This window comes from Molothrus aeneus, chromosome 17, assembly GCF_037042795.1.
Source record: "Molothrus aeneus isolate 106 chromosome 17, BPBGC_Maene_1.0, whole genome shotgun sequence".
In the NCBI taxonomy this organism is placed as follows: domain Eukaryota; kingdom Metazoa; phylum Chordata; class Aves; order Passeriformes; family Icteridae; genus Molothrus; species Molothrus aeneus.
The window spans coordinates 13,021,425-13,046,736 of NC_089662.1; the positions used below are offsets into that span (position 1 = coordinate 13,021,425).

Here is a 25,312-nt window from a genome sequence, read left to right on the forward strand (position 1 = left end):
CAATGGCAGGATGGTTTTGTGTTAAAGAAGTAACTTTTTGCTATTGCACTGTGAGTTCAAGCCCCCAAAACTACGGAAGTTTGAGGTGAGAGCTCCCCCAGTTCACAGCCACAGAGGTGCTTTAACACATAAACCACAAAATGAGGGCTGTAAAAGCAGATTCCAAACACCAGTAACAAGTGCATGAATTACAGACAGGTGCTTTAGCAGAAGAGAAAGGTGGCACTCCAAAACTAAAAAAGCCACTGCTGTCACCCATCCCACATCACGCCTCAGTGACTGTGTCAGGACTTCCCTTTCCCTGCCCCCAGCTCTGCTTCTCCTTGTTTCCCCAGCAAAAAGGCACCAGCACCACCATCCCTCAGCACCACTGCTTCTGAAGGGTCAGAACACCGAGGCAGAGGAGGAGCAAAGAGGATTCAGCCTCAGAAATGTTCTGCATAGAGGGAGCTTTTCAAGAGAAAATTAAATTTCAGTATTTAAATAAGAATCTCCCACATTCTACATCTCGAGTCTGTAATTGTACCTGATTCAGGTGGAACACAACAAATTCATCATTGCCAAGTCCCCAAGCCCCAGCCTCCCATATTTGACCATTCCTCCTTTGTTATACAGAAAACAAATACAATTCCTTCTTTATGTATCAAAGAGCTTTTTAAAAGGCAACCTTTATTTAAATACAGACAAAACCTGTACCCTCACCAGCCCTTGACAATTCCTCAGTGTAATGGAAGTTAATCCAGCAGCAAGAACCACCTCACATTTCAAAACCCTCACAAAGGCAAGTGCTGAGCTCTGACCAAAGGAGCCTCCCAGCTGTGATGCCCAAGAGCTCTGCACGAGGAGGCCTCAAAAAAACAAGTTCAAGGCTCTGCTCAGGCAGATCTCTGGGAGAATAAGTGGTGAATTTTCTAACTTAGAGAAGTTTTAAGCACAGTTTCTCAACAATGGGTGCTGGGTTTGTGACTAATTTAAAAAGAATGTAGTTGAAGTGCTGTGTAAGACATAGATGAAGATTTCTCAGTCAATGAAAACAGTGACATTTCTGAGGTACACATACAAAAATTCAGATGCACAGGTTTCTTTCTTTGAGAGGATATTAAAGGTCTCTAAGGCAAAATTATTTTCACTTGCAGCAGCACTGTCACATTTTAATTGCAATGTGGATAATTCCTTAAAACTATTAGGAATTCATTTTGAGGTCCCACTTGTTAAGATAAATTCAGAAGAGGATGAGATGAAGTCTGACTTTAACATGAGAACTAGAAGACCATTTCTTGAATTCATCTAAACAATTTAAAATCCTGTTTGAATTCTTATGGCACAACTCAGAACTGTAGGCCTACTCGGCCAAGAAACAAAAACCACAAAGAATTCACCAAAACCCCAGACTGAAAGATACAAACCAGAGCTTTACAAATAATGAATTGTGGCTGAAGGCAGCTTAAGGCTTTGTTGAAGTTTCTACACCAAGTTCTGCTGCTCTTTGTGTGATCTCTTCTCTGCCAGAGTTCAGAGGGATTGCACAGACACAACACAGAGCAGAACTGGCTCCTTCTGAGCAGGACACAGTCCCATTATCTTGTGTGTGATTCACAGGCAGGGGAACAAGCTTAGCCCTTCCTGCCAGGACCATTTTCTTCTCCACCCCCTCCCTTCAGTACAATTAGAGATGACTTACAAAAATTAAACCGCGCACACTAATAAAAAAGATTAGCGTGGGGTGAAAAGTCTCAATATTTGCTATTTTCCTGCCACATCTGACAGAATCCCTGCCTGCAGAGCACCCTCAGTCCGTGGTGGATCTCCTGTACCAGAACCTGGCTCGGTAGTCGTCGCTGCAGGTCATGAAGCCGGGGTTGGTGGGGGAGTGCACGATGCAGCGCACGATGCTGTTGTGGCCCAGGGACAGCAGGTTCCGGCGCTCGGCCGTGCGCGAGTCCCAGCAGCACAGGCTGATGGTTCTCTCGTCGGGCAGCAGCACGTAATCCTCCGTGTGGTTGAACACAGCCTGAGTCCTGTGCACCTGGCGCCCGCTCAGACCGGCACCTGAACGCACACAGCACAACGGGGGCGTTACAAGTGTTCATGCCTACGTGTCACAGACAGGGTTTATGAAAAATCCTTTATCCTTTATTCATTCAGAAACAAAGTGTAAACAATGATTATCTGCTGCTGAGGAATGCAACAGGTGCATCTTTGATTGGTCTCATGTGGTTGTTTTTAATTAATGGCCAATCACAGTCCAGCTGTCTCAGAGTCTCTGAGAGCCACAAGATTTTATCATCATTCCTTTCTATTCCTTGCTAGCTTTCTGATGAAATCCTTTCTTCTATTCTTTTAGTATAGTTTCAATATATCATTGTCTTTTAATATATCATAAAATAATAAATCAGCCTTCTGAAACATGGAGTCAAGAGTCTCATCTCTTCCCTCATCCTGGAACCCTTGCAAACACCACCACATCTATGAGTCATTTTCCCTAAGCATCAATTTTCTATCAATTTTCTCTGCTGTTCTACCACTTCCACAAGCAACAGGAGGTGCAATAACAAATATTCTTTTGTAGTTTTATCACAGGACCAGAAAGATTTGAGTCTATCCCCACCCTGTCACTCGAGCACTGAGTGCCACCTCCAGGTGTTCCTTGGACGCCTCCAAACCTCCCTGGGCAGCCCCTGACCACCCTTTCCATGGGGAAATTCCTCCTGCTGTCCATGAATATATGCTAAAATTCCTTAGGGAACAGAAGGAATACCTACACCAACCGTCCCATGTCCAATCCTTTGCCTAAGAGTACTTCTGCCTGATATTTTTGCATGAGGCTTTCAGCTGTGACCAAGGAGAGGAGAACCCGCAGAGTCTGATGATCCTTGAGGACTTCTCAGTGTGTTTCCCACAGACCCTCCCTGGGATCCTGCAGGGTTTCCCGGGAAGGTGCTGCTCCCTGCTGGCTGCTCCCAGCAGAGCTGGCCTGCAAACAGGGACCTGCAAACCCCAAAACCCAACACACACCATTTCCAGCATCTTTTGTGCTCCTATTGCTTAAGCACATCAGTGCTTGACCCCAAAGCCTCTCACACAGCTGTTGCCACATGCAAAGCTTCCACAGCCTTCATTATTCCCTAAATCCTGCTGAGATCCAAGCATGGCACTGTCAGAGGACCTTGCACACAACTGCATCCTTGGGAAAAAAAAATACACAGAAATGGATCAAACCAGCTGCAGGTACACTTCAGAGCATTACCATGGCTATAGAGCCACAAAGTTAATGGTTAAATCGAGTGCCCTGAAGTAGCTTCAGTGTTCTTACTTTTCCCCAGTTCAGTGATAACTTCCCTCCAGAACAATGGAGTGAGTAATGATGTCAGAAAATTCTCCAGAATCTACTCAGACTAAAATATGTTTACACTGACACACAGAAGCTTCAAGCTTCTCTTCTGCAATTGGTCTAATGGAAACGTTTTTTAAAATCCTGGGCAATTTATCCTCAAAGCAGCAGTTTCTCCATTGCCTTTAGGAATTATTATTTTCTGACAGCATTTCCAGCCCTACCACAGCTCAGCACCTGGAAAAGAAGGTGTCTGGAACGTCACCTGCTACATACCTGTGTATTTCACCAGCGTCCGACCAGTGGATATCTCCCAGAGTTTAGCCACAGAGTCTTTCCCACTGGACAAAATATACTTGGAATTTTTGGAAAAAATAGCAGAACAGACTTCAGCTCCATCGTGTGCCTTCTCAAAGGTGGTGATGCAGCGGTTGGAGACCCCATCCCAGAGTTTGATGCAGCCATCCTTGCTGCCTGTCACGTACATGTTGGCGCTGGCGTTGTAGTTGACGGAGCAGATGGCGTCCGTGTGCTGGTCCTGGGGGTTGCAGGACACGAAGCACTGGAAGGTGTTGATGTCGTACAGACGAAGGGTTGGGTGCTGGGTCCCCACCAGGATGAAATCCCCAGAAGGGTGGAAAGAAATGGAGCGTAACATCTCTGCTTCCTGTTGGGTTAAAAACACACAGCGGGGTGAGGAAGGAAAAAAGCTCAGCTGGAAGGGTCAGTGCTGGTGGTGGTGAAGTGCTAAAAACTTACTGGAGTTATCAGCACAAAATGGAAAATGTTTCCTGTAGAATGGAAATGACAGGCTGCCCCTGGCTGCAGTGTAGTTTTTGTCCTAGAGCAGCCTGCAGTGCCCCCTTATTTTAGGATATCACACCCCCCAAACCCACCACCTAATCCCAAATGTTCCTCCAAATCAAAGATAACAGAACTGACTTCCAAGCTAATTCAGATTAGAGTTGGTCTAACGAATAAAAAGCTGACAGGTTCTAGACTTGAATACAAGTGTCCATGATGCACAGAATTGTGACACTGTGTAAGGCCTTAATTCTGTGTAAGGTCTCTGTAAGGTCTGCAATGCTGAGCCTGCAGCCCCTGATCACCTGAGGCACAGCTGAGCCCACACCACCTCGGCACTCAGACATCTGAGCTTTGCCTGCTCTGAGCAGTATCTCACCTGGATGTACTTGAAGGCTCTTTTGGCAGAAGGTTTTGAATAATCAAACAATTTAAGTGTGTAGTCCCTTGAGCCAGAAGCCAGGATCTGTTCTGTTGGGTGGAAAGCCAAACACGTCACCTCATCCACGTGATCGTACAGAGTCCGGATCACCGGGTGGTTCTCCATGTTCTGCTGCGCTGTCTCATTCATCATGACCTACAAACAACATTCAACATGTTGCTGCTCTTGGAAAATAAAGCAGGTTTTTGACAGGAAAAGTAGGTTTTAGGCTTGCCAGAGAGGCTGAACAGCAGCTCCTCTCTGACACGACCAGGCACGCAATCTGCTCCCTTGGTTATCTGAAGGCCCTTTATAGGCCAACAATTAGGATCCCTGTGTCTTTATGAAGGTCAAAACAACTTGGCTCAAGGACAAACTACTTCAGTAGCAGAGAACTGGTGCAAGAAAACATCACCTTCATAAACAGCCCAAAGCAAAACACTGACTCCTGGGAAGAATCAAGAGAAGCTGCACCAAAACTGCAGCTCTCTGCTGAGAATTTGGTGTGTGCTCTGTGCAAAAAAAATCCCACTTTTCATTGCTACCTGATAACTGCCTTGGAGAGAGATAAAGCAAATCAATGTGTGAAACAGTTCTGAAATATCCAGTGAAAACACAGGTGGCCAGGGGGGCTGCAAGGCCACAAGTGGGTTTTACATGAACCGTGCTCAGACATTACAGCCACCATCAGCACCCAGCAGAAGCTCAGTTCTCTCCCTGCTGCCAGTGTCCTTGCCCTGGTTCCTCTTCCTTCAAAGGGACTTTATGAGCAGCTGCTGGAGTAGGGAATATGTTGAGACAGGTATTTAGTCCAACCCACTGAGGCAGCCACAAGGTACAGATATGAAATGGAGAGAATTCCCAGAGTGGTTACAAACCATTATCCCAATGGGCATGGCATGGACAGGATTTCAATTGATTACAATCCATTATCCCAATGAGCATGGCATGGATGGGATTCCAATTCATTATCCCAATGGGCATGGCATGGACAGGGTTTCAATTGATTACAATTCATTATCTCAATGGGCATGGCACAGACACCATTCCCAGTGTGGTACAACCCCTCACCTCAATGGGCATGGCACAGACACCATTCCCAGTGTGGTACAACCCCTCACCTCGATGGGCATGGCACAGATACCATTCCCAGCATGGTACAACCCCTCACCTCGATGGGCATGGCACAGACACCATTCCCAGTGTGGTACAACCCCTCACCTCGATGGGCATGGCACAGACACCATTCCCAGCATGGTACAACCCCTCACCTCGATGGGCATGGCACAGACACCATTCCCAGTGCGGTACAACCCCTCACCTCGATGGGCATGGCACAGACACCATTCCCAGTGTGGTACAACCCCTCACCTCGATGGGCATGGCACAGACACCATTCCCAGTGTGGTACAACCCCTCACCTCGATGGGCATGGCACAGACACCATTCCCAGTGTGGTACAACCCCTCACCTCGATGGGCATGGCACAGACACCATTCCCAGTGCGGTACAACCCCTCACCTCGATGGGCATGGCACAGACACCATTCCCAGCATGGTACAACCCCTCACCTCGATGGGCATGGCACAGACACCATTCCCAGTGCGGTACAACCCCTCACCTCGATGGGCATGGCACAGACACCATTCCCAGTGTGGTACAACCCCTCACCTCGATGGGCATGGCACAGACACCATTCCCAGCATGGTACAACCCCTCACCTCGATGGGCATGGCGCTCTTGGCCAGCATCCTCTCGGTGTCCAGGATTTTGATGGAGGCGTCGGCCGAGCCCGTGGCTATCAGCTGCCCGTCCCTGCTGTAGGTGGCCACGCGGCAGGGTCCCTTGTGGGATGTCACGTAGCAGGTCTCGTACTCGGAGGCCTCGGGGGACATGGTCTGCACGTCAGCATCGAACTCCAGGTCGATGCCGGTGCCCGGTGCCACGGTGTCCGAGCGGCCGATGGCGTACTGCACAGCACTGTCATCGTTCTCCATGCCTGGGGACAGCAGGGTGGCACTCAGCACTGCCAGCCTGCCCCCCAGAGCCTGCCACGCTCCAGGGAACGCCTGGGAAAGGCAGCCCTGCAGGGAGAGCTGAGCTGGCAGAGCAGGTTGGGTCCCACGGCTCTGGGGAGGAGTGAGGGACAGCTGGGCTGGAGCAGGCACAGCTCCTCAGGAGCTCTGGGAGTGCCCCAGTGAGGACTGGGAAGGGCTGATCAATGCACTGACAATCAGTCACTGACCATGCACAGGCCTCTGGTCAGCTTTTCATAGGGGAGCAACAAGCCCCAACACTATTACATGAGTTTTAAAGTATAAAACCCAAAGGATTTACTGATTCTTTTCCTATTTTATTGCTCTGAAGCCAAACTATTCCAGCACTGCAAGGGAAAAAGCTTGCTGGTCTCCAAGCCCACTTCCCAGACTTTTATCTTTATTTCTAAGATGCAGCTACAGACCAGAGAGTTCAACATTGGCAGTGGCAACAGGGCAGACACAAGAGTTTTCAGCCCAGTGGTGATCTTTTTGCTGCTTTCATCTGCTCATTTCAAGTCTAGAATTTGCATTTCAAACAGACACAAAGCTTCACAGATTTATACCCTCAGAACTCAGCTAGTTCAGGCAGGAGAACCAGTTGAGTTACATATGGTGTCATGGTCAGAGCTCTTCTAGGACTTGGCCAGCTTGTTTCAAGAGCAGCTCAGGGGTTTCCCTGTTCTCCCCACACTGTGGCACTTCCAGAGGGAACCACAGGGAGAGAACAGGTGACAGCCCTGCTGAGACCCCAGAGTGTGCAGCTGTTTCCTGGGGACTGATCTATAAAAGCCAGCAAAGATTGCCAATGGAAGGACTTGCTCCCTCTCCAACACTGTCAGGAACAATCAGATTGGAATTATTTCTTCCTGAAGTCAGCAGAGCTCTGAGGGTGAGATTTTCCCTCAGATCTGGGGGCTCAGTGATTCCATTCACTGGGGTGTTTTGAGAAGACACCCAGAATCCTGAGTGTCCTTAGAGGAGTCCAAACAGATTTGGGCACCACTCAGGGATCTGGTTTGTTAGTAATGAAAAAGGAATGCCCTTCAAAACCCTACAGAGACAAAGGCTGTACCCAGATGTACAAGTGCTGTGCTATTACCAGACACCACCTTTGCATCAAAGGTGTCTTTGCAGTGACACCAACCTCTTAATGCACTGGGGAATTAGAAACTAGACTTTTATGTCAGCTTTTGATTCCAGCTTACCTAACTTAATTAGGTGCAGCAGTTGTTCAGAGGGTGCACACACAGACTGTGGTTTGATCTCATTTATCAAGCCATTGGCAATGTTGATGTATCCATCATAGAGCAGCTGGCTAATTATCAGTTTGTAAAGTTGCTGACGATCTTTCAAACTGACTTTTGTCCTATACATTGTGAGCAGGGACTGCCTTGGGGGGGCCTGGAATGAAGAACAGAAATCATATACAAGAGAGTTGCATGAAACCACCAGAAACTTGGAACAAACCTCAGGGCAGGCACTAAATATTGCTGTGGTTTTGGTGAAAAGCAGAGATGGGGAGAGGAAAGTGGGGGGAAAGAGCAGGAAAAAAAGGAGAGAAAGAAGAGGAAAAGGTGAAGAAAAGGTGGGAGAAAGGGAAGGAAGAGACAGGAGAAAGGGAAAAAAAAGGGAGAAGGAGGAGGAACAGGCAGGAGAAAAGGGAGGAAAAGGACAGGAAAAGAAGGGAGAAAGGGGAGGAAGACAGGGGAGAACGGGGAAGAAGAGAGAGAAGAGGAAGAAGAGAGGGGAGAAAAGGGAGGAAAACGAGAGGAAAAGGGGGAGGTAAGACGGAGGAAAAGACGGGGGAAAGGGAAGGAAAAGGGGAGGAAAAACCTGTTGCGTTTGTTTTCTGTGTCAACGCAAACCTGGGCCACACAGCGAAGCGGGCCGTGCCGAGCGGAGCAGAGCCGGCAGCGTGTGCCAGCGGAGCCAGCGGTGCTGCCGGCGGGCCCGGGCTCCGATGGATGGATGCAAGGGGCGCGCAGGACGGCACGGCACAGCACAGCACAGCACGGCACAGCACCGGCCCCGCCGCCCGCCCCGCGCCCTCCCCGCCCTCCCGCTGGCGCGGTGGGGCCGCAGCCCCGCGCGGGCGGTGCCGGAGCCGCGGGCGGGCGGCCCCGGCGGCGCCGGTACGTACCGAGCCTTCCTTCTGCCGCCCGCGCTCTGCCCCTAAGATGGCGGCGGGAGCGCGGAGCGCATCGAGCGGCGGCGGCGGCAGCGGCGGGGGCGGCCGGGCCCGCAGGACGCTCCTCCGCGAAGGCTGCTGCATCGAGCGCCCGCACATCGATGGGAGGCGGCTCTTGGGGGGGGCGACACAACGGGGCGGCGTCACGTGAGCGCCACACCCCCCGCGTCACGTGCGGGAGGCGGGAGCCCCCAGGATGGGGGGGGAGATCGCGGGGACCCCGATCCCGTTTTGGGGGCCCCGGTCCCCGACCCCGCTTTGGGGACCCCCATCCCCGACCCCGCTTTGGGGATCCCGATCCCGTTTTGGGGACCCGCATCCCCGACCCCGCTTTGAGGACCTCGCTTTGGGGGTCCCCATCCCCAACTCCGCTCCGGGGGTCCCGATCCCCGACCCCGCTTTGTAGACCCCGACCCCTATTACACGCCCCCCGCGCTAGGGATCGCGGGGTTCTTCTGGCCGTTCCCCCCTCCAGGGGTCCCTCTCGCTATTTCGCCCCTTCCGGGGGTCCCTTCTCTCCATTCCGGCCCCTCCAGGGGTCCCGCTCCCCATTCTCCCCTCCACCGATCCCGGGGGTCGCTCTCCCCATTCCTCCCCTTCCGGGGATCCCGGGGGTCCATCCCCGTTCCCCTTCCGGGGGCAGCGGGGTGCTGGCGGAGGCCGCAGAGCCGCGCTCGGGGCGGGATCGCGGGCGGGGGAGCGGCGCTGGCCCGGCCCCCAGCGGGCGCGGGGGGAGCCCGGGGCTTCTTTTGTGTCGCAGCCGCAAAGCTCCGGAGCGCCGCTTCCGCCAGACCCCGGATCCCAAACACGGCGACGTGAACGGGCTGGGAATGAAGCGGCTGGCGCTGCTGCCCGGCCCGGCCCCGTCCCCAGCGCAAACCGTCCCCTCCCCGAGTGCTACTCACGTCAGCCTCGAGAAAGGGCAGCCGGAGCGGGCGCGGGTCGAGCAGCGGGGCTGCCATGCTCCCCATGCCCCGGGGCAGCTGTCGTCTATCACACGCTGCAGCGACACGGCGACCCGACATCTTCTTTTTACCTATCCTGAACCACTTGTAAACACCAACACACACAACCAGGCTCTCCTTCGCTCTTGTTTTCAGCACCGCGGAGACACTGAAAAGTTCCCTTGGATCGCAGTTCTTCGCAAGCCCCGAGCGCCGGCTGGAGTTTCCTCGCTCCGCGGCGCCTCGCAGGGACCCGCGGGCTCCGGGCTAGCAGCGCCTCACGCCGCGCTCGCTGCGCTGCTCGCGGGCCGCGTTCGCTGACCGGCCGCGCTCCCGCTGTCCCGGCGTCTCCTCGGGAGCCGCGCGGCTCTGGGCGCTGCCGGGGGCTGCGGCGCGAAGGGTCCGGGCCGGGCGGTGCCTTGGCACTTGGCGCTCACCCCGCAGCGCTGGCGGCACGTGGCACTGCCCGGGGCCGCTCGGCTGGGACGCACTGGGAGGCTCCGGCCCTGCTCGGCCCGTCCGGAGGGGCACCCACACAATGGCCCCGCTCGCGCTCGGCCCCACGCGCGGTGGCAGCAGCGCCGCTCCCCGGCCTGGCCCGGGGGTGGACGGGGGTGTCTCGGGGGGAGTCTGGCGGGAGTGGGACTGACCTGGCGGCGCTCCCGGGCGCGGAGCGGAGCGGAGGCGGCGGCGGCCACAGGTGGGAGCGCGGCGCGTTACGCGATTTGCGTAGCGGAAGCGGCGGCTCGGCCGGCGGGAAGTGCGCGGGCGGCGCGCGCCGGGGGGCGCGGCGCTACGCAAAGTGCGTAACGCGCCGCGCGGCGACAACGCCGGCGGAGAGGCGGGCGTGGCGCGTGCGCCCCTCGCGGCGCGGCGGAGCGCGCCCGGCAGCCAATGGGCGGGCGGGCCGCCCGCGGGAGGAGCCAATCAGCGTGCGCGGGCTGCGGGAGCGCGGCCAATGGCGGGCGGCGGGGGTTTAAAGGGGTATTTAAGGCGCGGCGGTTTGAATTCAAACAGCTCCGGCGGCCCTGAGGCGGATGCGGCTTCCCGGGGAGCGTGGGGCGGGCAGGGTCCATCGATACCGGACCGCTATCGATAACGAGTGCTAATCGATAAGGGACCCCAGATTCCCTCTGCTCCGCTCACCAAGCCCCTCTCGCCCTCAGTCAGAGCCGCACAAGCCTCTCCCGCTCTGGCGCTATGGACAGGAACGTGAAGGAGAACCACGCCGCGTACCCAGGCCGCGCTGCCAAGGTAAGGTGTGAAATACACGGTTTATGCTCCTCTTCCCGAGCAGTTTCCTCTGCTGCATTCTTGGTCTCGATGCCTGGGAGTTTGCCATTAAAATTCTGGTCTGTTCAAGGAGTGGTCTTTAGTTTTTACCTTTTGGATTTGTTTCTCCCCATTGCATGTTAACTACAGGTTTCAAACTAGTAATTTATCTTTCAGTAGAAAAAACAGCCCAAAGCTGATTTAAAAAAAATTACTGTTACTATTAGCATATTATTAAATGGGGAAATCCTCTTTATATTATAAGTATTTAAGAGCCCTTAAAGAGAGAGCAAGTGTTATAATCAAATTACTTTAGATACAAATTTTAAAAGCAAGCACTGAGCAAATGTTACTATTGATACACATGTGCAGCAGTGCTCAAGATCACCCTGATTATTGTATTTTTCCAATTAGAAATACAGGCTCTGTCTCACTATTTTATATAAAACTAAATAGGCCTGGTAAGTTTTTGGAACAAAAAAGCAAAATGAGCAAAATTTCCTTTTAATTAACTACTTAGCACACGATTTTTCGTGTTTCTGTTAAAGTGCTTTTGTGTGGTTTTGCCATCCTGAGAGGGGCTGTGAAGCTTCTGCCGTGCTGCTGCACAATTAACCCATTCTCCTTTCTCTCTGAAGGTTGCCAATCCCATCGGGGATGCCCCCAAGCGTGTCCCTGTGGCGCAGCACTCAGCCCAGAGCCGCTCACTCACCAGTGGAGCTCCAGCCCGAGTTCTGTGTCCCGCAAACTTCGCCCAGAGAGTCCCCGTGCAGCCCCAAAAACCGCCCAGCAACCAAACAGCGCAGCAGCTCCGGCCCAAACCGCCCCAGCAGGCCGCTGTGAGACCTCAGGCTGCGAGCAAGAGCAGTGAAAAACCTCCCCAGGCTGCAGCACCTGGTAATTGTGAGGGTGATTTCCCTGTGATTTTCCAGCTGTGATACTCAGGATGCTCCTAAAGCTGCTGCTGATCGAGGGATGGTCCTGGAGGGAAGTTCTCAGTTGTGCCCCCAAACAGAAGAGCAGCACATGGTTCACCTCGGGTGTTGCTGAACCATCCTTGTGAATTTATCTCTAAATTAACCAATTAGAGACAATATGGTGTTAAAAACTTGAAGGTGCTCAGCAGCCAGCTGGGAGTTAAAGTAATTTGCATTCAGACCTCACAGATTTTCCAAGATTCATGCACAAGGATGCTTTTGTTTGGGGAGGGGGAAAGAATTCATGGGTTTTTATGCTCAGAAAAGCCTTTAAAGTTGTATTTTGCTAGCACTGTTTGTTTCCAAGCAGTCAGCTGTGCTAGGTTGCTTAAAATGTCATGGAATGGATTCTAAAAGCTGCTCCAGACGATGCTCAGGGCTTAGATTTGTTCCTATTTGTGTGTTCAGTGAGTCTGGTTCATCAATTGATTTCCTTCTCTGTACACAGCACAGAACCCTGAAGCAGAAAGCACCTCAAAACAGAAAACTGAGGAGACCAAGAAGAAAAGTGAAGAGACTAAGAAGTAAGTTCTATCCCTAAACTCTAGATAACTGAGCCCTGCTGGAGCTCCTTTGGCTGTGGAGCCTGGTGACCCCCACACTTTGCAGACAACACAAGGAAGGCAGCCTTTGACCTGGTAATTGCCAGGAGCAAGGACTTGCTGTAATCTAAAGAAAACTTTGGGCTAAATGCAGAGTAGCTCTTCCCAGGGGAGAGAGAGCACTGATAGCTGCTGCCCCAGTCACGAGATGTGCTCCTGAAAACAAAGCCTCCTTCATCTGGGCATGAGGCTGGAGTCTAATTTGGGATGAACCTGGATTTGTTTATGACCACTTTAAGTTGTTTTGCCATGCCCTGGTGATGTGTCTGGGTTAGGAGTATCCAAGGAGCCCAGCTTGGTAAACAGTCTTCATTTTGTAGCAGGGTGGTTGGTGTAGTGTCTGCAGAAGCTTCAGGAGGGAAGAAAATAGCTTTCAGAACTTCCTTTTGAAAAATCTCAATGCTTTTATTCTCTTGGTGTTTTCTTAAAGACTAAAATCTAGTTTAGAGTACTAAACATCTATTGAACAAGAATGTTATCAACTGTAAATCTGAGTCAAAGCCAACACAACTCCAGCTTTTGACTTTCCTCTTGCAGAAGGCAGTGGTCTCTTGATGATTTTGAAATTGGTCGTCCTCTGGGGAAAGGAAAATTTGGGAATGTGTACCTGGCACGTGAAAAACAGAGCAAATTCATTCTTGCACTGAAAGTGCTCTTTAAAACACAGCTTGAGGAGGCTGGTGTAGAGCATCAACTGCGAAGAGAAGTGGAAATACAGTCTCACCTTAGGTAAAGCTTAGTGGTATTTTACTCTGCTTTGTTTGCATGCAAATAAATGAAGTAGTCTTGATTATGATGAGGTTTCTGCTTTATGATAAGATTTCTTTGTGTGTTATGAACTGAAGGAACACAGATGAGCTGAAATTCCCATGCTTGCCTTGAAAGTGGGGGGGAGGAGGCGGAAATTAAAGGTTTTGGAGAAACACCAGGTTCAGAAGAACACTGAAATCTCTTTGCAGGCACCCCAACATTCTCAGATTATATGGCTACTTCCATGATGTGACAAGAGTCTACCTGATCCTGGAGCATGCACCTCGTGGGGAGGTCTACAGGGAGCTTCAGAGGCTCACCAAGTTTGATGAGCAAAGAACTGCTACTGTAGGTTGTTCCAGCTTCCTCTCCATTCCTCTGGTATCTGGGATCTCTGCAGGACAGAGCCAGCCCTTCAGAGCAAGTGTTGGGGGGAACTGAGACTCCTTACTGCTAGTTGGCATCTGGGCAGGGAATGATTGGGAAGACTTAGGGCTGTGCAGGAATTTATGTTCAGAATTGTTTAATATTGCAAGGCACAGCCTCTATTACCAGGCTTCAAGGGTTAAGGAGTAATTGCTTTAACTTAAAATTATAATTATGGCTCAAAAAGGCTGTGCTGCAGCCAGATAAACTCAGGTGACAGTATCTTAAAGATTGTGGCTTAAAGGTTGTTCTTTCTGTGCCCAGTACATCACAGAACTGGCAGATGCCCTCTCGTACTGTCACTCCAAGCGTGTGATCCACAGAGACATCAAGCCAGAGAACTTGCTGCTGGGATCAAACGGAGAGTTAAAAATTGCTGACTTTGGGTGGTCTGTGCATGCTCCATCTTCTAGGTGAGAATTCAGTCTCTTGAGCACTGAAATCCTTCTCCAGTGTCAGTTTTTGTCACGCAGTTGTGGAAGGGAGGTACATGGGAGCTTCTTGAAATACTGGGGAAAATGCTGCTAAACAAAGGTGCTAACAGGCAACTGGTGTGACAGAGGAGGGTTGTTGTCCTGGTTTTTAGTTCAAACCTTGCTGACCCTCAAAGGAACCTTGGTGTAGGGTTACATGGTCCCTGAGATGACAAACCTGCTCTTGGGCTCAAACATTATTCTGGCAATTTGGTTATTTCTGAGAGAGTGAGAAATGGCACCTGAGAAGGGAGGAACAGGTTTGTTCTAGCATGTGGGGTGAAGAAAGGAGCTAGGACTGACTGATTGCAGGGACTGAGATACTTTCAGGAGTAGAAAATGCCCTGCTGGCTTTTCTTTCCTAGCTGTTCTGGGTGTTGCTGAGGTACAGATGACTGCCAGCATTAGTTCTTATCTGGCTCTTGAAATATATCCTCTAATTATCTTAATCAATAATTAACTTGGACTTTTCTTCAGGAGAACAACTCTTTGTGGGACACTCGACTATCTACCTCCTGAAATGATTGAGGGAAGAACACATGATGAAAAGGTGGATATTTGGAGCCTGGGAGTTCTGTGCTACGAGTTCCTTGTAGGGAAACCACCTTTTGAAACAAAAACCTATCAAGAAACCTATAGAGCTATTTCAAGGGTAAGTGCCAGTGCTTATGCAGGTTAGCTGGGCCATGCTTTTAGTTCTAGAAAGGTTTCAGCAAACTTAAGTTTGAAGCATAATGAAAACAAACACAAGAATACACAAATGCTTTCACAAGCAGTGAGAAGCTTGTTCAGGGTTATAATGAAATTATTTTACCAATAGGCAGATGGTGCACAGCCTGCAAGGCTGGCACAGCTTTTAAGGGGTAACTTGAGTAGAGCCCTTTGGTTCTATCATGTGGTTATTGCTAAGACCTTTTGCATGATTGTTAATGTCCTTTTTTCCTTAGGTGGAATTCAAGTTTCCTCCATTTGTAACAGAAGGTGCGAGGGATTTAATTTCCAAGCTCCTGAAGCACAACCCCTTCCATCGCCTGCCCCTGAAGGATGTGCTGCTCCATCCCTGGATCACAGCAAACTCGACCAAGACTCCCACCAGCAGGAAGAGTGATGGTGCTGCCCCCTCCAAAACATAGCTCGAGGAGGGAGGGTGACTCGTGGGACGGACAAGAGGAGCCCTGTACTGTGACTACTGTCATGCTTACAATAGGAAAAGCAGGTCTTGGAATCTAGTGGCAATTGGGATGCAAATCCTTGGGTTGGCTGGTGTCTTAAACTCGAATTGCAGCATAAAATTATTTGACTTCTCTCTGGAGCTTGGGAATATTTAATGTACTTGAAATCAGTTCCATGTGGGCCAGTTTGCTGGTGTAAGTATGAAGCTGTTGGAGGCTCTTGTGCTGAAAATGGTTCCTTGTTCCACCACAAGGAAGTTGTTGTTCTGGCTTATGGAACAGTGCAATATCCTGGAGATGCCTGCTCCTCCCTCCCTGGGCTGCTCAGGGTGTCTTACCTGTGGTGTAACCTGAAACTGAGCGAGGTGTGAATGCCTTTTTCAAGTGTTCCAAAAATGATGTGGCAATTGGTTTTGTCTCTAGTTTTAAATGTGAGCACTCAATTTGTAAAATAAAGACTTGTTATACTGCACCCAGCAGCAGGGTGAGCTTCCTTGTGGCACTGCTTGGTTCAGGACCAGCACAGCTGAACTGCTGCTCCCAGAGGTGAATTCCCAAAGTGTAATTCCCACCTCTGTAAGAAGGGAAGCTCAAAGTGCTGGTACCACAGAGTCATTCACCATCCCACAATCCCAGTTTAGGACTGCAAGGTAAGTACCAAATGTGTTGCTACTTCACCTGCTTGGTTTATTGAGAGCTTGGCCTGCTCTTGCCTTTTTCCAGTGAGTTTATTCAAAGATCTCCCATCTGATAACATTTTCCAGCCCTTTCTCTCAGAAATACTTTCAGATTATGTTGGGTAACAGCAAATAGCAAGACCAGATGTTTATAAGACACTCCTTAAAATGGACCAAGGGTCAGGCCCCTTGCCACCAAAATCAATGCCAACTCTTTTCCAGGAAAACACTTAAAGCAAACTAAGAGAAAGCAATTTATTGTCTTTTCAGAATAAGATTTTGCTATTTTACAAACAGTTTTAAAAAATGATCCTTCTACAAGCAAGGAGTCCAGAATTCAAAATATATTCTCAAATTAATTTAAAATATACTTTGCAAAAATCTTCATCTAAACAAACTGCCAGTAGTTTATACAACCACATATGTAATCAGAATTCTGGCCACAATTTATATGAAGCTGCTTCTTTACAGCAAGAAAACTCTAGTGCTGCGTGCCTTCTACTGACTCTTAAATGATTTTATGATTTTAAATGATTCCATATGATTTTGAAAAAAAACTTTGAATATTCCTTCTTTATCACATTTAAGACAAAACATCCTTCTCAGAAATTATTCTACCTAAAGTAAACAAGGCTGCCTCAGAGTTATTTTGGAATTCTTATCCTTGGTCCACATGAAACCTGGGCATTTCTGTGGTGGGGAAGGAGTTAAGGTGCAATTTCATGTTCTAGCTGAGGGGAGGCATGAGGCTGCTCATAACAAGAAGTTATTTGCTCCTCCTTTCTTCCCTCAGCCAGCTCTTATCAAAACTCCACCCTTTCTTCCTCTCTATTCACTAAATTTTAGCAAAACTAGAAAGCTATTTCAGAGTATTTTCCTGCTATTTTACTTAAATCAGAGTTTTGTATAACCAGATCTGTCAGAGCCACCTTGGGGTAAGTGCAAGCACAAAGGGAACTCAGAAAAGAGCAGCCAGCAGGTCCCACACAGCCCCAGCTCTTGCTCAGGCTCTCCCAGCAGCACAGGCCTGAGCCCCAAAGCCAGGCCTAGCCCAGTGTGACACTCATTTATCTGCAGCTTGAGTGGAAGGTGAAGATCCACCCCTGTAACTACATTCTAACATCACAGTGTCCCCATAAGGAAAGGCAGAGCCCCCTCATTGCTACATTCACCAGTCTCAGCCCAAAGCACAGGAATTCTTCCTGGAAGCTGGGAATTGGAATGTTTGCACTTCTGGTGCAGATGATTTGAGTTTCACCCACGGGAGCAGAAAGCAGCTGGGCTTAGTTTAAAGATTTAAAAAAAGTGTTTCCAGTACAAAGCCAGATCTCAAACTATTAAAAAGCCCCAGCTCCTCTCTGCCTTGATGCTGTTTGGAGTATGTTCACATAGGTAATTCTGGTTACACTGATTCCAGTAGGCTCAGGATTTCTTCTGAGTCCATAGACATTTAAAAACAAAGGGACTTTAGTAAGGCTGGCTCCCAGCCAGCACATTTTCAAACAATAAAATCTTGGACTATGGAAGCAATACACATAGTTTCAGAACAGTGCTTCAGCTATTGTGACTAAACCAATTATGACTGCAATAATTCATCATATGGGTACTCTTACTGAAGTCAGGTCAGTGCCTGTGTTGTACTGCAAGAAGTGTACTTACTTCACTATAATGAAAGCCTCTTCTAACAAAAGAAACACCCACCTGCCACTTTAGATTCCAGTACATACCCTTATCAAGAGAGCTACTCATGTAGTGAGATTTTGTTTATTCTGCTGGAAAGAGACTCTCACAGTTCCTCAGCTGCACAGCAATAAATGAAAGCTATGACTGTTTTTAAAAGAAAAAAAAGGCTCAAAAGCTGGCTTATAAAGATCCAGAACTGTGCTCACTGTCAAGCATTTATATTCCCACTTGAAACACAAACCAGATCCCATTTGAACAGGTTTGTCCTAAGAATAAGCGGCGAAAGGGACAGGAGACAAGGACAGCACTTTTCACAGTGACATTTACCTGAAGGAACAAGCGAGAAACGCAAGATGAGATCGACCTGAACCCAGACAAGTCTTTGAAAGAAACGTTTGCCCTGAAGAGCTGGGCGGCTGCACTGGAGAGCAGGGGCAGGAGGCTCAGGGGCTGGAGGCAGGCGGTTTGAAGAAGCCGGCCTTGCGGCAGTAGCGCACCACGAAGGGCACGGACACCACGGTGATGCTGATGCGCACGGGGGCGAAGAGCTTGTGCACAGCGTAGGCCAGCACGAAGGTGCTGGTGCCAGCTGCCATCCGCGACTGCAGAGAGGCCTCGCTGAAACCCAGCTTCAGCAGCACCGCGCTCATGTCCACGCCGCTGCAGAGAGAGGAGAGGCTGCTTTAGGTTAGGGTTGAAAATACAAATACAAACTGCTGGGGGGTTGCTCACAAAGGTTCATGTGTCACGTTCCTACTCAGCCTTCAGAGATGGAGTTTCTCTGCAGTGATTCTTAAAGAGTTACTGCGAAGTAACCTAAGTGAAGTTTGCAGAGAGGAGATGCTACTTTAGGTTAGGATTGAAAATACAAACTGCTGGGGGGTTGCTCACAAAGGTTCATGTGTCACGTTCCTACTCGGCCTTAAGGGATGAAGTTTCTCTTAGTGATTCTAAAAGAGTTACTGTGAAGTTTCTCTTAGTGATTCTTAAAGATTACTGTGAAGTTTCTCTGCAAAGTGATTCTTAAAGAGTTACTGTGAATCAGATTACACTTAGCTGAAATTATGAAAGAAGTGTCTTGCACACAGAGTGATTTGAGAAGATAAACTCACTTCGGCTCCTCCTCATCAGCACAGCAGATGAGCAGAGCCCATGAGCACTGCGCTCATGTCCACGCCACTGAGAGAGAGGAGAGGCTGCTTTAGGTTAGCATTAAAAACACAAAAACTGCTGGGGGGCTGCTCACAAAGGTTCATGTGTCACGGCTCTACTCAGCCTTTAGAGATGAAGTTTATCTGCAAAGTGATTCTTAAGGAGTTACTGTGAATTTGTGTTGGGAGTTTCACCTTCCCAAATTTATATTAAACTATCTTCTGTGTCTTGGGGAAATTTATCACCTAAGCACAAACCAAATGATGTGTCTGCTGTTAGGCTTAGTGTTACAAAATTACAAATAATCTAAAACCTAGCAAGTGAAGGAAGTGTTGAAGAGCTCAAATGGGCATTATCCACCAAATTCATTAATACAGACATAGCAGATTTCATCAGGGATTCAACCATACCTGAAGGGAAAAAATGTTGTCATCCTGTGCCACAATGTAGTAAACAGGAGAAATGAGGCATTCACCTATTCCCACTGGAGTCAGGAATAAGCAGCAGGGAATGTTTGGGGTAATAACATGTTCCCCTGTCTCCTCAGCTGGAATACCTTGTGTAACATGCATTCCAACAAAGCCACACACAATTCCCCACCTGACTCCTGTATTTTTACTCTAATCCTCTTCTAGTGGCTGTTATTTTCTGCAGTTCAACTGCACAAACTGTGTTCAACACCCAGAAAAATACCTTTATCTCTAAGCCCCAGAGCACTTTTGCATGGCTCTATCTCTCCAGACCAAGCAAGAACAAAAGATATCTGCAGAACAAATATATTTTCTGCCTGGTCAGTTATGGTGGTGCTGTGCCTGCTGTTTTCCCTGCTGATGAACCTGTGCAAAATGTCCATGTACAACTCTCTTGTCTCATGCCTGATGGGAGATCAGGTCCATTTAAGGTCCCATCCATACTCAAAATTCAGGAGGGAAGGTCCAACAGGCATAAAGTGCCTGTCTCCTGTCAGAAATAAGCACAATGGTAAATGTATTTTACTTTTACCACTACCTAGAGATGACAGACAGCTGTACAAACCTCACCTTGACACAGCCAGGTAGAAGATTCCCAGAGATACTAAGGAAATTCCAACATGGAAGGAAACCCCTACAGCACCATATTCTTTAAAAACTTGTTTCAGCTGCTGGGATTTGTTGAGTTTCTTGTTTTCAGCACTGGGATCAGTGGCTGCATTTTTGAGGGGTTCAGCTGCATCCTGAAAAGAAAACAATTAGAAGTATTTATTAGTATGAAGCACAAGATCATATTACAGTTAGCTGAAATTACAAAAGAAGTGTCTTGCACACAGAGTGATTTGGGAAGACAGAAACTCACTTCTGCTCCTCCACATCAGCACAGCAGATGCTGTGGCAGAGCCCGGACAAGCTCCCTTCTCCCACCTACTCCTGTCAAAGAAGTGCACTGATCTTGGTGTAAATTCTTACACAATTCAGGTTTCATAATTAAAACCAGATTATTTGATCCCAGCGTGTGCCAAGGCACACCCACACAGCTGCTGGAGCCATGAGACTGGGGTGTGAGAGCTATTGGCTTCCACCCACTGCCCAGCTTTACCCAGTGACTCCTCGAGCACAGCTCTTTGTTCCAGGGGCACTGGAAGCCCACCTGGTACCCCTTAAAAACAGCTCCCTGATGGAAGAGATCCAAAGTTTAAGTTCCTTTAAATCACCCTTCATGGACGAGCTGATCAAAGGAAGAACTGCAAGTGTTGACAGCAACAAGCAACTCTGTTGCTACGGTGCAGACAACAACTGCAGGGACATGCCAGGGCTGGTGTCCAGAGCCCAACTGCACTGAAAATCTTTGTCACAGGAGAAGTCATTGACAGATTTTTATCTGGGTACCTTTCAAGTGCAGAACTTCGTACTAAACCATATCCCAAAGCAATCTGAAAAGAAATCAAAGGAGGACAGCTGTGGTGGCAGCCCTTGGAAACTCCCCATGCTCGCCAGAGAAGAAATACTGACAGGAAGAAAACATTTCCACAAAATCCTCAGGATTTGTCTCTAATTAGTCAGCATTTGTCAGGAAACATTAGAGGAGCCCTTTCTTTCCAGCTGAGCTCAGCAGCAGTTGTGACAATGTGACAGCCACCACAGGACAGGTAGAGCCACCAGGTGCCTGCCACCACTGTCCCACTGTGGTTTCAAGGCATACAAATTCGAAGAAAAATATTCTTGATTAATTATTGCACTTGCTAAGATTGTAAATTAGCATACAAGACAATCTTACAACCCTCAAGGCAAGCACACCACCCGCCCAGACCCTAACCCCACATTTGCTTGCTGTTTTTCTCTTTTGTAATGATTTGTGTTGCTTTGTATTTCATTTTGACAGGAAGTCATACAAATACAGAAACAGGAAACTGTGTAGCTTAGCTTATCCTGATTCTTGTCGTTTTAAAACTTTACATTTTTTCTTTTGTGGCTCATGAGCTCTGGGTCTTAGGGATGGATCATAAGGACTGAAAAATTGCTTGTTCTGATCTTTCAAGTCCATTCCAATTCACCTGTATTCTCAGGCTCCCACACCAGGAATGGTATTGAAGCAAAACATAAAAAAAGAATTTTCAAAAAAGAATTTTCATTTCAAGAGATATTATTTGGAGTACCCAGAGCAGTCACGGAAGGAATAATGTCCAGCTTAGCAAGTAAAGCTGCTGCCTATTTCCATGTCACTCTGCGACAATATTTCAGCTAAAAAGCCGATTTTATTCGCATCATTCAGGAGATTTAAAGCATGAAAACACATCTAAAACACCCCGTGATCCTTCACAACGAGGCAGCAGAAACCACGCTGCAAATTGCGCTGCAGACATTAAAGCTCACACTGCCAACGTGCCCACCAGCAGGTGCGAACCAGCTCCCACAGAAACACGACAAACACGATTTATTGATCCCATGGGGGCTGGGAGAGGGGATAGAGGTGAAAAACACTGAAATACACCCCTAAAAAGCCGAGGAGCAGGGGGAGATCGGGGCGCTCAGTGCCGCTGGGCAGGCGGCCCCTCAGCCCTCACGTACCTTGGCGCGGGCGCGGCGCGGGCCCGGCCCCGGCGGCAGCGCGGCCCAGGCGGGGCAGGGGGAGCGGGGCAGGCGGAGCGGGGACAGCAGCGGCGACAGCCGGCATAGGCGGTACATGGCGGCACCGCCGGCACACGGCAGCGGCCCGGCCCCCCGAGCGGCATGACGGGCCGGGCACACGCCCCGACCGCCTCCTTAAAGCCGCAGCGTTCGCGTTGGTGAGGTGCCGATGTCGTGTGGCACAGCGGGTGCCACGGTTCCTCTCGGCAAGACCTCCCCGCCAAAGATTTCTACCTGATATCCAGTCTAATCCTTCTCTCTTTCATTTTGAAGTCATTTCCCCTCGTCATGTCACTCCAGGCACTTATAAATGGTCACAGAGCTACAGAGTATCCTGAATTGGGCTGGACACACACAGATGATCCAGTCCAGCTCGGCGCTCTGCACAGGACGCCTCAACAATCCCAAATAAACGAGAGGGATTTTTCCTCAGGAACTGCAGTGACAGGGCGAGGGGGAATGGCTTCAAATGTAGAGAGGGGAAATTCACACCATAACAATCCCAACAATCCCACCTGCGCATCCCTGGCAGCTCTGTCTGAATGTGCAGCCTCGGCCGTGCCCATTCCTTGGGGAGCCTGGGCAGTGCCCAGCACCTCTGGGGGAAGAACCTTTCCCAAAATCCAACCTAACCCTCCCTGGCACAGCTCCAGCCAGTCCCTGGGTCCTGTCACAGCGCCTTGCACGTGGCCTTGCTGAATGAATTTCACCAGGTTTTCACAGTCCCATCTCTGAAGCTTGTCCAGGTCCCTCTGGATGCCATCCATTCCTCCATGACCACCCGACACAGCTGGGAGCTGTCACAAGCTTGCCCTCATAACTGTGGTCACAAGGGTTTCATCCCTGCATTTTTCTGAAATGCAGAAATAAATGCATTTTTCCGTGCCACTGCAGACACGGCTGCTCATGGAAGGGTGAAGGATGAATAACCCTGAAACTGCCTCCCCAGGTGGAGCCCCAGCAATGAGATCCTGCTCTCTCCAGCTGCAAAGCCTTTCCTCTTCAGGCACGCTGTGTTTCTGCAGCCATGTGAGCTCACAGGCCTGAGGACAATGGGAGGACTGTGTCGATAAATAAGAATTTGCCGTTCAGGAGGCTGGAGTGGAGCTGCACAGGCCAGCAGGGCACGGTGCAGCGCTGCTGGGCGGCTGCTGTCGAGTGCAAGGCTCCACAGAACAGATGGGTTTCAGGGAGGATCTCAGGGGAAGAGAGGATGAGAGCTTTGCTTGATTGAAACGATCTGTTCTGTCTCAACAGCACTGCCAGTTCCATGCTTTACACTGCCTGTAGTTCTTGCTTCATAAATCCAGCCCCTCTCTGGATGCTTTGGAGAAGAAAAGTTTCTCAGAACACAATCTCAACGTTTATTACTGCTCCAAAGCAGTTTGCTGTGTGTTTTCTGTGAATGTTTGCACACCAACACCACTGGAGCAGAGAGGTGGTAATGGCATGGCAGTGCTCTGAGCAGAGCACACTACAGCTTTGTCCATTTTCTCTGTGAATAATAAAGAAATCCCAGGAGTTAATTCTGGTCTCAGCAAAGGAGATGTTGGGGGCAGCTCTGGGTTCTGCACAGGGACACTGTGTCTGTCTGGGAAATCCATCAGAGCCTCTCTGGGACAGAGAGCACCGAGCTGCTCTCCTGTGACAAATGTGTTGCTGCTGCTGGACAGCCAAAAATCCTGGGCAAGTTCAGAAAAGAGGAGGAGGTCACTTAATGAGGCATGAAAGCATTAGGGCTGGCAGTTGTATATGCACAGCCTGGCTGTCTGCTGCCCCCAAATCTCAGTGGGAGGTTTTGTTTGGAAGCAGGAAGGAACAATATGATAAACACCCAGTGATATATGCTCAGTGAAAAAGTAGCAAACAGCCAGGCTGGAGACACCTTAATGTGAAGATGGTTTATAAGAAAAGGACATGAGCTCTGTCCTGCTCATTGTAACTAAATCCAAGAGGAGAAGGTATAGCTTTCAGAAACAGCTCAAGGAAAGGCTTCTGCACAGACATACATATTTACAAACACATCTCAAAATATTTTGGTGTCTGCACTAAATATAAGATAAACTGAAAAGAGGCATGCTGCAAAATGCTAAAAAATTGCACAGATCTCAACAGTGTGTTCTGCAGTTCTGAAACACAAGCATGGGGTGTGGAGAGGTGAACCCCAATTCCAGATGGCTCAGGGATATGTTATTTAAAAATAAACCTAAATTACTAACACACTTATCTACTACATTTGTGCTATGTCTGAACCCCTGTTCCATCTCTCAGTCTGTCTCTATGTAGATAAACTCTTATTTTCCATTTGCAATTTTCCTACAGGCAGAGTGCTGCTCTGGTTTTGTGTTATTTGTGTTATTGCAGTCACTGTTTATCATCAGTAAAAGGGAAGCTGGGAATTGAGCTGAGAGCTATTGAAGAGGCAGTAGGTAAAATGTCACCAGGAGATGCATTTGAATTCCTGTGAGGCAAAGACTTCTCCATAATGACCATCCTCTATAATTTGTCAGAAAGGTTTGTCATGTTTTTATCAGAATGTGTATAATGTAATAACATAGGGGGTACTCTTTATCAAGGTATCTATTATAAACCTCTTAGATAACAATTTCCCTTCCATAATTTGACTTTCTGAAGTCAAAATCTCCTTTGGTTTGACAGTGCTGTATGAACAGTGCCAAAACTGAAGCGTGCTCTAATGTACAATTTCTGTAAGCAGAAATCCAGGATGCAGAGCTGCTCAGTCTGTGCTTTGCTGAGAGCCCAAGCTAAATACAACCACTGCTGCCTGTGGGACTCTGCAGTGAGCTGCTTTAGGAGTTAAATCCATTTGCAGGGATAAATGTGATCAGTAATTCATTAACAGCTTGGGAGAATGTCTTAGCCAACCTACAAGGATGTTTTAAAGATGAAGAAATCTTAGAAGTCTGCTAAGTTTTCTAAATTGCATGAGAGCAGATTCATTACGTGTTTTTAGAATTATTTAATCTACAAATAATTCAGGGATTGTGAATGTGCTGGCACCAAAATTTAATGCCTTCTAATGGACACGTAGGAAGTGGTTCCTGTATGAGAGTGGGAGGCAATTTCTTCTTCGTGCTGGAAGCTGTGTCATTTAGCATTATTACAGATGTAGTAATGTCATGCATATAAATGTAATGAGATGAGCTGTGAACTGATCATGAACCTCATTTAGAACAGAAGCTAAGGTAAATTTTTTCGTATTATAGTAAATTAAGGGCATGGCATGTGAACTAGTTTTAAGTAGCCCTGTTCTTTAGTACATTGGCTTTTTCGCATCAT

General features: G+C 48.9%; 4 protein-coding genes across 5 annotated transcripts; 1 reads left to right on the forward strand and 3 right to left on the reverse strand.

Moving 5' to 3' along the window:
- Nucleotides 1-632: 632 nt before the first annotated feature.
- On the reverse strand, nucleotides 633-10,467 carry CSTF1 (cleavage stimulation factor subunit 1). Of its 2 annotated transcripts, XM_066561689.1 has the most exons (7): nucleotides 9,689-10,467; nucleotides 8,736-8,897; nucleotides 7,801-7,996; nucleotides 6,278-6,555; nucleotides 4,515-4,712; nucleotides 3,608-3,998; nucleotides 633-2,049 (listed from the first exon to the last, which is right to left on the reverse strand). In XM_066561689.1, exons 1-7 carry the CDS (start codon nucleotides 9,806-9,808, stop codon nucleotides 1,790-1,792), a joined length of 1,605 nt encoding a protein of 534 aa, XP_066417786.1. In that variant the 5' UTR covers nucleotides 9,809-10,467; the 3' UTR covers nucleotides 633-1,789. The 2 variants fall into 2 exon arrangements, with proteins under 2 accessions (XP_066417786.1, XP_066417787.1); XM_066561690.1 differs by lacking the exon at nucleotides 8,736-8,897 and having other exon boundaries at nucleotides 9,689-10,465.
- On the reverse strand, nucleotides 9,995-10,803 carry LOC136564105 (bcl-2-binding component 3, isoforms 3/4-like). The gene is made up of 2 exons (XM_066561878.1): nucleotides 10,525-10,803; nucleotides 9,995-10,357 (listed from the first exon to the last, which is right to left on the reverse strand). The coding sequence occupies exons 1-2, from the start codon at nucleotides 10,801-10,803 to the stop codon at nucleotides 9,995-9,997; spliced, it is 642 nt and encodes a 213-aa protein (XP_066417975.1).
- AURKA (aurora kinase A) lies at nucleotides 10,768-15,798 on the forward strand. The gene is made up of 8 exons (XM_066561583.1): nucleotides 10,768-10,981; nucleotides 11,638-11,896; nucleotides 12,425-12,500; nucleotides 13,116-13,307; nucleotides 13,538-13,676; nucleotides 14,019-14,167; nucleotides 14,705-14,879; nucleotides 15,175-15,798. The coding sequence occupies exons 1-8, from the start codon at nucleotides 10,928-10,930 to the stop codon at nucleotides 15,358-15,360; spliced, it is 1,230 nt and encodes a 409-aa protein (XP_066417680.1). The 5' UTR covers nucleotides 10,768-10,927; the 3' UTR covers nucleotides 15,361-15,798.
- Nucleotides 15,799-16,317: 519 nt separating this feature from the next.
- On the reverse strand, nucleotides 16,318-22,069 carry FAM210B (family with sequence similarity 210 member B). The gene is made up of 3 exons (XM_066561397.1): nucleotides 21,953-22,069; nucleotides 19,952-20,124; nucleotides 16,318-18,419 (listed from the first exon to the last, which is right to left on the reverse strand). Exons 1-3 carry the CDS (start codon nucleotides 22,067-22,069, stop codon nucleotides 18,203-18,205), a joined length of 507 nt encoding a protein of 168 aa, XP_066417494.1. The 3' UTR covers nucleotides 16,318-18,202.
- Between the last annotated feature and the right edge of the window lie 3,243 nt (nucleotides 22,070-25,312).

Coding starts and splice junctions, on each gene's coding strand:
- CSTF1 (XM_066561689.1), bottom strand. CDS start 9,808: ATGTCGGGTCGCCGTGTCGCTGCAGCGTGTGATAGACGACAGCTGCCC. Junction 6,556..7,800: donor GCTGCACCTAATTAAGTTAG/GTAAGCTGGAAT, acceptor TGCTGTCCCCAG/GCATGGAGAACGATGACAGT. Junction 3,999..4,514: donor GAGCCTTCAAGTACATCCAG/GTGAGATACTGC, acceptor TTAACCCAACAG/GAAGCAGAGATGTTACGCTC.
- LOC136564105 (XM_066561878.1), bottom strand. CDS start 10,803: ATGGACCCTGCCCGCCCCACGCTCCCCGGGAAGCCGCATCCGCCTCAG. Junction 10,358..10,524: donor CGGCGCGTTACGCACTTTGC/GTAGCGCCGCGC, acceptor CACTCCCGCCAG/ACTCCCCCCGAGACACCCCC.
- AURKA (XM_066561583.1), top strand. CDS start 10,928: ATGGACAGGAACGTGAAGGAGAACCACGCCGCGTACCCAGGCCGCGCT. Junction 10,982..11,637: donor ACCCAGGCCGCGCTGCCAAG/GTAAGGTGTGAA, acceptor TTCTCTCTGAAG/GTTGCCAATCCCATCGGGGA. Junction 13,677..14,018: donor ATGAGCAAAGAACTGCTACT/GTAGGTTGTTCC, acceptor TTCTGTGCCCAG/TACATCACAGAACTGGCAGA.
- FAM210B (XM_066561397.1), bottom strand. CDS start 22,069: ATGTACCGCCTATGCCGGCTGTCGCCGCTGCTGTCCCCGCTCCGCCTG. Junction 20,125..21,952: donor CGCGCCGCGCCCGCGCCAAG/GTACGTGAGGGC, acceptor TTTTCTTTTCAG/GATGCAGCTGAACCCCTCAA. Junction 18,420..19,951: donor TTCTACCTGGCTGTGTCAAG/GTGAGGTTTGTA, acceptor CTCTCTCTGCAG/CGGCGTGGACATGAGCGCGG.